Source organism: Galleria mellonella, unplaced genomic scaffold, assembly GCF_026898425.1.
Source record: "Galleria mellonella isolate WM207_F2 unplaced genomic scaffold, CSIRO_AGI_GalMel_v1 utg270, whole genome shotgun sequence".
In the NCBI taxonomy this organism is placed as follows: domain Eukaryota; kingdom Metazoa; phylum Arthropoda; class Insecta; order Lepidoptera; family Pyralidae; genus Galleria; species Galleria mellonella.
The window spans coordinates 1,370,516-1,384,169 of NW_026442062.1; the positions used below are offsets into that span (position 1 = coordinate 1,370,516).

Consider the following 13,654-nt stretch of genomic DNA (forward strand, 5'->3'; position numbering starts at 1 on the left):
CCTATCTCTCTACCATTAAGTTCCCTTAGCTGCCTCTTACGACACCCACGAAAAAAGAAGAAGTGGCCTATTCTATGCCGAAACCACACGGTTTAATTTGTTTGTTACCTTATAGCGCCTTTATGCATATAATATAATTATATACATTTATTGTAAGGGATGGAGCCGGATATAGGCTACTTTTTTATCCTGGTTAGTAAAGATATCCTGGTCGCGTGGACAAAGTCGCGGTTAAAAGCTAGTCGGTTAAATAAACATTATGATATTATTTACCTTGCAAAATTAGCCCACGGTCTAAGTTTCTTAGGTCCATATTCAAACGCCGCACCGCATGTCTCCGCAAATCCCATTGATGGCTTCTTGGCGTCAACGCATAGCTCTTGAGATGTTCGAACCTGTTGGTATTAGTACATCTATACTTGTATACTAGTATTATTAAAAGGAATGATTTAGTTGTTTGTTTGTTTGTAATGGATAAATTAAAAAATTACTCAACCGATTTGAAAAATTCTTTTACTTGTAAAAAAATTAAAAAAAGCTACATTTATCAACGATATATCAATATTATCATCATATCAGCCTTTAACTGTCCACTGCTGAACATAAGCCTCCCCGTGAAAAATTTGCCAGTAGTTGCCATGCTTGGCAAGCAAATTAACAACTGCAGTTAGGCTTTGGAGATGTTTTAAGAGGGACGCTGCTGTGCATCCTTTGCTCTTCCTTAGTCGCTTTTTATGACACCCACGGGAAAGAAGGGGTGGCCTATTCTATGCTGGGACCACACGGTAATATACAAATATAACAATATAATATAGACTATATTATATTTTCTATCTATACGTGCGAAGTCGAGCTGGATCGCTAGTCTATGCTAATATTATAAAAAAAAGGTTTGATCGTCCGTTTGATTGTTTGTAATGGATAAACTCACAAACCACTAGATAGATTTTTTTTTAAATAATATATAGCCTATGTAACTCGCTGATAATATAGCTATTTATAGGTGAAAATATTTTTTAAATTAACTTTATAAATAAATAAACTTGGAGGTTTGGAGGTTATATTTCTCTTTAGTATAATAATAATAATAAATTAATTTCGTATCCTCACAAACAACTTAAATTTGCACATAGGTATTTAGGATACAATAAAATTATTATAATACGAACTCTACTGTGAAGAGCTGGTGTCTGAAATAGGTTAAAATCTGTAGTACGTAACACCAGGCCCCCAACCGACTATACAATCCAAAAATAAAAACAATAATAAATAGTAGGAGATAAAAGAAAGAACAATAAAATTAATGTTGAAAAAAAGTGTGTGTGTGTGTGAGTGTGTGCGTGTGTGTGTGCATGCGCGTGTGCGTGCATTGCGTGCGTGCGCGCGCGTGTGTGTGCGTGTGTGCGTGTGTGCGCTTGCGTGTGCGTGTTTGTGTGTTTGTGTGTGTGTAAACGTTCCTACCGAGATAAATTTTTAAATAAAACAATAAATATTTAATAGCAGGAAATAATTAACAATAAGTAATTGGCACGAGATAACGCCATGGAATTTATTATGTCCGCATACTGCAAATAGCATGAATTATGTATTAATTAAAATGGTACTTTGTATGATATTTATTTATACATATAAAGGATTGATTGGCGAGAATGCATATATAGCATTAAGTCCGCCTTTTGTACCAAACATTTTTTGTAATGTAGTCAATAAAAAAAATTATAGTAGTTATATATGTTACAGTCAAAACTCTTAATCAGTCAAAAGTACTTTTGATTGGTTAAGAGTTTTCTAGATAGAAAAAAACTTCAAAATAATGATAGAGACAATAAAGGTCATTGTCCATTAAACAAACATTTATACACAATAGGAGCCACAGACAGCCCTCTATGTCGAGGCTGTTTCGACGTCGAAGAAATGGCTGCTCACGTAATCCTGGAATGTGAGGCTATGGCCCATCAACGTTTAGAAATCCTCGGAACGGTGATGTCGCTCCGTGAGGCCTGTGAACAACCCAGGAAGCTTCTGCGCTTTTGGGCGGAGCTAGGTTGTCTGTACTAGCCACGACTTATACGCACAATGGCCCAAATGAGAGGCTAAGCGCGGAAAATAGAGTCTTTTTCACTTTCACTTTCATTTTCTGGTTAACAGTTTTGACTGCAACACATACATGGTATTGTAACGCTTTAACAGCACAAGGAACCCGATAATTCATGCAGAGACGTTTTATCGTTTATATATAATTATAATTTCGTTATATGTTTTTTATCAAAAGTTTTGGAATCAATATAACTGATTTTGCCATAATTGAAGTCGGTTTTCTTTGGAATATAATCTTTATTAGATTTTCTTTTCCCTCATTGAGAAAGGCAAAAGGACTTAGCCCATACAGCCTTTGAGTTAGTTATTTCGTAAAAATACAAATTATATTATAATCGATTTATAAATTTAGTTTCTAAATGAAAATAACTAGTTTTAGTTTAGAAGTCAGTTTAATTTAATAATATTTATTCGTACATACACACACACACACACACACACACACACACACATCACACACACACAGTGAGAGAGAGAGAGAGAGAGATATGCACGCACGCGCACGCGCACGCACACACACACACACACACACACACACACACACACACACAGAGAGAGAGAGAGAGAGAGAGAGAGAGATGCACGCACGCACACGCACGCACTTACTCTCTCACACACACACACACACACATAGTTACACTTGGGTAAGAATGTTTTCCGGTTTCCTTATTAGGATTCTACCTTTGAACACATTGTCAAAAGTTTATAAATTAATATATACACATGAAAAAGTTTGTAATGTCTCTAATTAAATCACTTACATTTGAGTGGCTGAGCAGAATTTAACGTAATCAAATTTATATATAAGTGGACAATATTGATTAATAGAAATTATTATTATAGATTACGTGTGATACCGGCATAGAATAGGCCACTCCTTCCTTTCCCGTAGGGAGGGCGAGGGATGGGTAGCAGCGTCCCTCTTAAAGCATCTCTAAAGCCTAACTGCGGTTGCCAATCCAGAATCAGTAACTACTACTAGTAAGGTGGAGGGTTATGTTCAGCAGTGGACTGTTAAAGACTGACAACATGATGATGATGATTCATATGTTTAAGAAAATTTTGGTTGTTTTATGATTAAAAAAAAAAACATCTATACGAGTATAATAAGTAATAAATAAATATTTTTTATTAGATAACGAATTAGGTTCAAACCCCCGGTACTCCCCGTTAATTGTTTTATAATCATTCTGTAGTTTAATATCGGAAAAAATATTAAGTTAATGGAATGGAAGTTTTTATGAAGACTCTTGGGTGATCGAGATAGTGATGATAATATAGACTAATGTTTATCTACGACTGTGCTCGCAGGACCGGAATATGTTGATCGATCAGGATTAACCAGAGGGAGGCTTTGTACAAAAGTCTTTTGCTTGGGTACCTCTGTCCCGTTCGTGTTTCTACCATGAAGCAGTTGTGTTTGCATGACTATGTTTCGGTTTGAAGGGCGGGATATGGCGTGAATTTACAGGGTACAATGGAATAACATCCGAGTCCTCAGGAATGGCAACATATGGGGTTTCATTGGCGAAACAGTATACACTGTTATGTCCATGATACTGCTCATGTCTATAGGCACCGGTTGCCACTTTCCATCAGATTGTGATTGCCGTCAGTTTGTTTGCCATTCTAAGTTGTATAAAAAAAAATTTAAAGTAGCCTGCGTATTTCTTCATGAAATAATTTTATTGTTCACTTCAATTCTGCCGTGATCACGACGTAGTGTAAAAATCAGCGGGTCTAACATGCAATGAAATTCCTAAATTACGGACTCAATTTCGTTCTTTTGTTTATACCAAAATCGGACCAATAAATGAAGTTTAACATTTCGTTCGTCATACATCCTATCATGAAAGTCCAAAGGAACAATATTTTAACATTTTTAATATTTCCAAACGGCATGTATTATGTAATTTTAACATCAAATTTCTGTTTCTTTTGGTTCCGCAATTTCGGAAAACATTTCATGGTAGGCCCTCAAATCTGTTAACCCATCGTGTCAAATGCAACAAGTATTAGTAACAATAGTTTCCAGGGGAAACCACGTGGAGGTCGACCTGACGGGGGTTGCTAGCAATAGGGCCATTAGCTCCCATTACTAACAATCCTTTTCCCCTCGGTGGAAAATATTGAAAATTATTATGGCCACGTAGTTACAGATATATCATTTATTGACAAAGTGTCGACTCTTACCATATTTATTTATTTATAATAATTTGATTAACCATACATAGTGTGTGGTTTAAAATATATTTTTTACAACAGAAATTGTATGCGGTATTATGTAAAATGATCCTATTTAGGCGCATATAGTAATGCAAATAATATAGGAATCTTTTTTTAAGATATATAAAATAGCAAAATCGTTGACGATCCAACGCAACATAACCGATGTCAATAGACGTGAACAGTATCATGGATGTCACAGAGTATACTTAATTCATCTGTAGATGCCCTACAGATGAATTAAGAACTTCTTCCATTTAGATGCAATATCTGTTCAACCTGCTTCTTTATTGCCGATGTTTCCTGTTAACTCCCGATAATGTATTTAACCCTCCGCCAACTGTGTGTTTTGTTGCACACTGTCAACCGTCACGGACGATATCGTCCCAGACGATAATTTGACCTACTTAAAGGTAGGGAAAAATTCCAAAAAAATTCGGGAAATTTGTTCTAGTTTTCTTTTTTCTGTTTCCATAGTTTTTGACTTGAATACTTTACCCGCTGGTGAAATAAAATTTTGTAATCTCTACAAAAACCATAATTTCTAAGATTTCACTAAAGAATCGATATTTATCTTGGATATAAATTAGTTTTAAGAAGAAATGTTTTTGAGATTTATTCTTCATATAAGCGCTTTTCAAAACCTTGCCTGTGAGGTACGTACTCAAACCCCTCTATAAATTTTTTTACAGAGGGGTTCAAGGCCCCGTGATTTTTTTTACAAAGATATGCATCAGGTATTAAAACACTTACCAATACATAAACACAGTGTGTACAGATAAATCCAACGATGATGGTTCCTAGCGCGCCGGCAGCCAGGCCGGCGTTCTTGAATGCAGCAGGCATCGCCAGGATGCCAGATCCGAGAGACGATTTCAGGAGATGTACCAGGGAACCGATTGTTCTGTTAATAATAAAAAGAAATAATACATTTAACAAATTTAGAACTACGAACGTAAATTTATTCAGTAATCGTTCATTGGCTACCTTCAAAAATGTCTTGATTAAAGTATTGAGTAAGCCGTGTCGTTTCAGTATAGAAAGGGCCACCCCTTCTTTTCTCGTGGATGTCGTAAAAGGTGACTATGGGAACTAAATGGTTTAGGGGTGGGCAGCAGCATCCCTCTTAAAGCATTATTAAAAGCTAACTGCACTTATCAATCTGTCCGCCGAACGTGGTAACTACATGTAAGATCTCCCTTATAGAGAGGCCTATGTTCCGCAGACAATTAGTGGCTAATATGATGTTATCGGTTCGGAAATATTGCTGCTGGAAGTTGATTCCAAAGCATGGATAGACATCAGAAATTAATTACTTTCTTGTATATACATATTTATTACCCAGGTAAAATTTAAAACGACGAAAAAAATTTTAGCTTTTCATATTTTTTAATAATAGTTTCAACATGTGATGATAAAACAAATGCCAGTAGAAGCAATTCGGTTGTACATCGGTACAAAATCCATGCACAGGAGCAATTCGTAAGCTAGGTGAACCTAACACACTGTTTTATTCCGCTATGCCATCTTCTCTCTTTTCATTTAAGAGTTTTCTCTTGTCAGTGCAACTAATTCATGCATCTTCTTCCAGCCAGTTCTATCCCTGGCCATATCCTTGACCTTCCTATACGACATGATACCTAGTGTTTCTTTTATTTGTCCCATGTAGTTATTTCTCGGTCTTCCTCTTCCTCTTTTGCCCTCTATTTTTGTCTCTACTATGCTCTTAAAAAATCGTCAAGTCGTATGCCATCTACTACGAAAATATTATATTTCAAATTTGTGGACGAAGGTCTTTTACCAGTGCGTGTTACCAGTGATGACCTATGGTACTTGGTAACTTAGTTTTATATGGTTACCCGTATGCAGGAGTTTTGTTACTCAGTGAGCTATGGAGAGAACTGTACTCGGAGTTTCTTTGTGTAACAGAATCCGAAATGTGGTATCCGCAAAAGAACCAAAGTGAAAGACATAGCCCTAAGGATAAGCAAGCTGAAGTGGCAATGAGCTGGTCACATAGTTTAAAGAAACTATTACCGATAGAGAAAAAAGGTTCTTGAATTGTGAGTTCGTACGGACAAATGTAGTCAAGGACGATCCCCCACTTGTGAGTGACGACCTCAAATCCATTGCAGAGAGTCAGTGGATGCAAGTGGCTCAGGACTGTTGTTTCCTTATGGCAGTCTATGGGGAAGGCCTATACTCAGCAGTGAGCAGATAACAGCTGATGTTATGATGATGATGTCACTTACTAGTTAGCTTTTTTTTTAGGTTATTTGTCCCATGAATACACATTGTAAATACTTACGAATTTGGATGTTCCACTTGTCTATGTTCGAACGGATTGTATGGTTTCTCATTGATGACATCTTTTGAGCCCAGAGTTAGTGTCGACTGGAAACCTGGGTTGGATGCAAGGTTGGCTCTGAAAAAAAAAAGTTTTTTTTATAATAAAAAATGAAACATCAGATTAATAATATCTTTGATTATATTTTAACTAGGTGTTAATTTGCGGAACTCCATATCGCGGGTGGTAGTTTTTGACCGCAATTTTGTATGCGTGGTTTTGGAAGTGGATAATCTATAAAACCTCCTAGGAACCTATTTTAGCTATTGAATGATATTTTTAATTTGTTTCAAATTAAGAATTTAGTGCAAAAGAAAAAACAAAACACTTCAATAGTTAAAAGAAGTTCATGACAGGCGAGGTTTCTATGAATATGTGGACACTTCTGTACTCGTATTTAGACGAAGCTAATTTACATATAGATTGTGGTAAGTAACGAATGCCTGTCTGTATGTCCACGAGACAATAAAGTGACTATATTAGCGGTTCTTTAGTGTTGCAAATAGATGCAATAATAAACGTAACATTAGTTACGAGACATATCAAGTGCTAATTACGACAAGAACATTCAATTAGCTTCCGAAATTCTAATAAGGTATAGATAGATAGATACTTTTAGTGTTTTGTTTAAAAGATAGAAGAGAAAGAAGAACTTATTATAGATACAAATAATTACAAGAAATAATCATAGTGTTACTATAAGAAAACATCTGCCCTTCATACGCTTTCTGTTTTTACCTAATGGTTAGCTGGTAGAGAATGCTATATGGCATTAAGCTCGCCATTTGTACAAAATTTTATTGTGCAATAAAGAATAAATAAATAAATACAAATAATTACAAGAAATAATCATAGTGAGAAAACAATGGGCGATCTTATCGCTAAAAGCGATGTCTTCCAGGCAACCTTTGGATGGAGAGGAGTTTGATCGGGGGCACGATGAAAATTCTATCATTTCTAAATATAGAGATACATATAATAATGGAAATATATATATACACAATAAGAAGCTAATCGTTAATTTATTTAATACTGCTAAAACCAAGGTTTACATCTAATATCCCTTATTTATTGCTGAAGTACATCATTTCCTGGAGCGTCTACTTTTCATCTCTTGAATATTTAAACGAGCTAGTAAAGGATAGGGTATATTTTATGAATAATAATAGGTATCCGTCTGACCCACTACGAAGGTAATCAGTTGATAAATGGAAGCCAGGAATAGCGTACAATCTAGCCACAACCAAGTTTAGGATGATTTGTAACGAGATGAGATGAAATGTATCTACATATTCGGTTCGCGGATATTTCTTTATAATTTAAAACAAACATTACATTAATTACACTATATAAAATAAACATTAATTAAATAATTTTTGATATGGCAATGAGAAATTCTCCATATGTCATTAACTAGCGAACCGCCCCGACTTTGCATGTTTTATTTTAAATAAAACACAACTCAAGTTACTCGCTGGTAATGTAGATTTCTACAGGTGAATGAGTTTCTAAATTGGATAAGTATTTTGTAAGTATATCCATTACAAACAAAATGATAAGACCGCCTTTTGTACTTCATATGTGTAATATATACAATATAAGATATATAAATATTCTGTATTGTATTATTCTTTAAGTGGTGCAATAAAGAGTAAATAAATAAATAATTTAAATAAATAAAAAAATCTTTTCTTTTTATAATGGTAATTTAGATTATCGACTTAGTCCTCTAGACAAGTGGCAAGTGAATTTGTCGATGGAATCGCATCGCTACTGAGTTAATGAGTTGGAATGAGTCAACCGGCGTTGCTATCTCATTCTATTTCACGGACTCGCTAGCGATGTCGATTCCATCGATGAATTCGCTTGCAACTTGTCTAGAGGGCTCGAAATAGTTTCGAATAGATAGTTAAGAAGTATATTTTTTTTAAATAAAATACAGCCCATGTTAGTTGCTGATAATATAGCTTTCTACGGGTATTGATTAAGTATATTTGAGTTTATTTATTTCACATAAATATAGAAATATTTTCTCTTTACAATGTAGATCAGTTGTGTTTTATAGCTTTTGTATGCATGGATTTGGAATATAGGAAACTTATGTATTAATTTCGGAAGTAATCTATTACAAGATGTTTTGATTCAATTGGCAGCGACAGATTGATAAAAATATGATTGCATAATTAATATTTTAGTTCGCTAGCAAAGCACTTTATAAATAACTAGCGGCCTGCCCCGGTTTCGCATGGTTGGGCATTGTTTTAAACATTTTGTAATAAACGTACAGTAAATGTATCTTTAGAGAAGTCTAAACATTCAATGTTGGTAGCATCCGTTGCGTAGCACGATAAGAAGTGTCTCATATTAGGCAAAAGGAACTGGTTCAACTGATGCTGTGAGTGTCCCAGTGCAATGTGTACAGCTGCACAGTGCTGGTTTTCAGCTAGTCCCACTCTTAACATTTTAGATATAAGTTTTGATCTCGGACTCGACACCATTACTAGATTTTTTTACAACACAGGGGCAGACGAGCTTGCGGCTTACCTGATGGTAAGTGACTACCTTCGCTCATGATCACCCGCAACACCAATGGCATTGCAGGTATACTATCGGCCTTTTAAAAAGGAATATACTATTTTCTTGAAGGTTACGTTGTCGCATCGGTTCGGAAATACTGCTGCTGGAAGTTGATTACAAAGAGTGGTTGTGCGTGGAAGAAAGTGTCTTGAAAAACGCACGGTGGAAGACCGCCACCCGTCCAGATGGTTGGGATGAAACTTTAGTTTATGGCGGGTTGTACGGTGGTGAAAATCAGCAGCAGTTATTAATTCGAACAATTCCTCAGATTTATTACATAAAACGTAATAGTTGTTATACTTACGTGGAATTGAAATTTTCAAGGACAATCGTCCCTCCCTTTTTGTCGTCTAGCTTCATTTCGTGGAAATTCTGCAACAAAAGGTAAAATAAATCATGTAACCTTTATTCAGTTCGAGAGCTCAGAAAACCTTAATACCCAAATGAGGTCAGCCATTTTTTCTGAACCTCAGATTCAAAATTCAAAATTCAAAAATCATTTATTCATGTAGGACATTTTAGCCGCTTATGAACGTCAAATTTTTACATTATAATTTTATATTTTCCCTACCGTCCAGTTCGGTATATAGATCCAATTGAGAAGAACTGGCAAGAAACTCAATTGAATTACTTTTTTTTTAAAGCCAGTTTATTTACAATGTATATTTATATAGGTGTCTATGTCTAACATTAAATGAAAATGAAAAAGATGTTTCATAATACAAACTAAAAATACATCGGTCTGTATTTAGGTACCGACTGATATTCCCATTTTTCATAGATATCTCTTTTATTATTTATTTGAAAATATTGTATTTTTATATATATAACATTTTTATTAGTAAACAGTCTTATCTTTTTATACAAATAATCCTTACACCCTTAGACTTAACGATCCTTACTTATAAATGTGAAAGTGTGTTTGTTTATTCATTATTTGTTACCTCTTGGGGTCTTAAATATTATATGGAGATAAAAAAAGGAGCCTATGTCCTTCTTAATACCAAATATCGTGTATATCCTTATATTACATTATTATATTTATATCGTATTTCATGACGTTTGGTTTAGTAGCCAAGCATTAACAAATAAACTCATTTTCACATTTTTAATATTTATAAGGATTATTAAGTCTAAGCCGTGTGGTCCCGGCATAGATTGGGCCACTCCTTCCTTTCCCGTGGGTGTCGTAAGAGGCGACTACGAAAATTTAATGTTCGAAGGATGGGCAGTGGCGTCCCTCTTTAAACATAATAAGCCCTACTGTGGTTGCCAATCCGCCTGCCAAGCCTAGCAACTACTGATAAAACCTCCTTTATTGGCAAGGTCTATGTTAAGCAGTAGACAGTTCACGGCTGATATGATTAGTAGATATCTAATGTTATTTTTACACTATTTGAAATTATTTTTTCCTTATATTATTAATGTGACACTAAATTTCTATGTTTGTTATGTATGGTAACTTATTTATTTAAACTATAATGCATAGCAAAATTCTATGTACATTTGGCGGATTTAACATTGGACAGCGTACTCTACCAAGCAGCCATTGGGCAAACCGAGAAATACGTAGGCGGTGCATTATTGAATAGAGGAAAAATAAAACAATACTTGATATATTCATATAAACTAAATATAATTAGACTAATATAAACATACACATAATATATTAAATAAATAAATATATAAATACAATAAATATATACGTAAATAAATACATAAAATATTACTAAACATAAATGTCATTGAAATTTTGTATACACGCACTATAAGAGAACTATAAGGCTTTTTATCCTGGTCAGTGAACATATCTCGGTCACTCGGGCGAAATCGTGAGTAAAAGCTAGTTCAGAACAATCTAGCTAAGTGGTTCCGTGGGCTATAAAAATATTAACATGTTCCCTGTACGGCATTAGCATTTCGCCGCATTTGTGTTTTGATGATGGCCATTTTATGGCCTTGTTTTGCTCGTTGTGCGATGTGCAGTGGGTTTTTACCGAAGCTTGACTTTCCTATGTGCATAATACATGGGATACTAACTTTATGACTTGCTATTTGCCCGACACTTAGTTCGAGTGGGTTCAAACGTAGGTAAATCAATGAAATAAATTATTTGCAGATGCAGTATCAAAATAAATGATACACTAGTTTTTAGGATAGATCTTAACTTTATATATATACATAAATACATATCTGTATAATATACAACCATAATTCTAACGATAAATTAGTATAGCAGATAAAAAGAAAATAAGGTAGAAAAATATCTACGACTGAAGCAAAAAGTACAATTAAAAAAACAAAAGAATGGAATAAAGAGAGAAAAGAAAATTATCACATATATTATAGAATTAATAACTTAAAACTGGCGTATAATTTGGACACACCATCTAAAAGTTTAAATTTTAGTTTATTAGTTTATTTTATTGGTTCAAAATCCACGCGTTCAAGCTTCGGGGAGGAACTTAGTTTAGAGTATTGATAAGGATTGTTACACGAGTGTGGTAGAAGTTAACGAAAGTCGTGCAGGTGTGTCGGTTATAGAAGAACTTACCGTTCAAGTTTTCCAGCTGTTTTAACTTGCAATTATTTGAAGTTTTAATTGGAACGCTTTTAACTTTTCCCAGGTTAAACACTTCATAGACAATACAAAATTAAAGCAATTACTCAAAAGTACAAAAATTTGAGCATATTAAATTCATTAATTATATTGAATTGATTAGTGATAAGGCCGACTTTTGTATCACTTTAACTGTGTTTATAATTTTATTACTTGGTGCAATAAAGTATAAATATACAAATAAATATTAAATTAGCAGTATAATGATAAATTAATTAAATAAATGGTGTTAATTCAGCTTTAACATCTGTAATTGATTAGGTGTAATAAAGTTTAATAAATAAATGTAATTTATTATTTATTATTACAAAATTACAACATATTTTTACAAAACACATAAAAACACATAACAATTGGAAAAGATACCAACACTGGATTTTTTAATTTCTTTTTTAAGTTCTTTCTTACTTTAAAATTAGGTTTATTTTATACTAAAGACACTATTAAAACTTTTAATTTCTACTAAACTCATCTTCAACTTAGTTGTTATTTTTCTTGTTTAAAACATTTTTATATTTTATTTGTCATTGCAATACTCAAGTCCTTCAAGCACTCGCTTGATTTGCGACTTTTTCGAAAAAAACCGGTTCAATAACTTGATTTTAAGATTCAGTCAAAGTTTTGAAATTCGGATAAGTGAGAATTGAATACTTTTAAAGGGGGTTCTGTAGCATATAATATTAATTGATGAAGATCTTTTAAGTCCAACAATATGTCTCATAATATTATATAAAATTTGCACATTAACACGCTAAAAACCGAGTCAGGGGGACGTTAGAAGTTAAACAGAACACATCCAGATTTATTCAAATTTTTTGTTTCTCTGTCTGTTTGTCTGTTTGTACGGGCTAATATCCGAAACTGTTGAATCGATTTAAATGAAATTTTGCATGGTAGTACCTTCCATCACCGATCAACATTTTAAATCACTTTTAATCTCGGAAAATTAACGAGTTCCCGTGGGATAATTAAAAAACTATAGGAACTTATATAGCTTAGTACACAACTTACTTAAGTAAAGTCATTTAGACCTAAGGCAAAGAGTGAGAACGTCATTTGTTAACTTTGGTCCAGTATTCTCAGACATAATAAATAAGTAGGTACATATACCAATACATACTAAACAGGAATAACAAATACCACGCGAACAAAGTCGCGGGTATCAGCTACTTTGTAATAATTATAATCTATAAACATATTAAGACTACTAGGTTTTATTATTTCTTTTTACATTGATAAATTAGGGCAAATAAAAAAAAAAACAAAAGATTTCAATAGCTAAAATATATTTAAAAGTGTAGTTTGACGTTTTATGAATACAAGGGTTTTCAATGCACGGAACCCTAAGAAGGAGTGGCGAAGTAAAAACAACATTATCGTTTCGCCGCCGCCTCTTACATTAAGGTTGCTTCGTCAACATTCACGTCATGTAGCGAGTGAAGCATACCATGCAAAGTTGTCTGAATCGTTGCTTGGAAAGGTAACACAAAAAAAAACATTATATATATATATATATATATATATATATATATTCGATTGTGATGGGAATACCCTTTACCCGCTGATGGGAATACCCTTTAATATTGTTCACACAATATGTCCCCATCATATAGTACGTGAATCATTTCATGTATTATATAATAATTTAGTTTAGCTGTTAACTGATATGGTAGCAAAAATTAAGTTTTTATATATCCATGCTGCTATAGTTGTCTGAATAATCATTAATTTGCTATTTTGGAAAGTATTTTTAAAACTTACATTTTTTTAAATATATATATATATAT

At 33.7% G+C, this 13,654-nt stretch overlaps 1 protein-coding gene across 1 annotated transcript in view; it reads right to left on the reverse strand.

The window, feature by feature from the left end:
* The window catches only part of LOC113523359 (proton-coupled amino acid transporter-like protein pathetic), a 59,583-nt gene that overhangs the window by 11,090 nt on the left and 34,839 nt on the right, over positions 1–13,654 (reverse strand). Inside the window, exons 2-5 of the mRNA XM_052895310.1 lie at positions 9,552–9,619; positions 6,632–6,748; positions 5,077–5,227; positions 274–395 (exon numbers count right to left, since the gene is read on the reverse strand). Coding sequence (XP_052751270.1) covers positions 274–395; positions 5,077–5,227; positions 6,632–6,748; positions 9,552–9,607 — 446 coding nt within the window. The 5' untranslated portion in view covers positions 9,608–9,619. The remainder of the gene's footprint in view (positions 1–273; positions 396–5,076; positions 5,228–6,631; positions 6,749–9,551; positions 9,620–13,654) is intronic.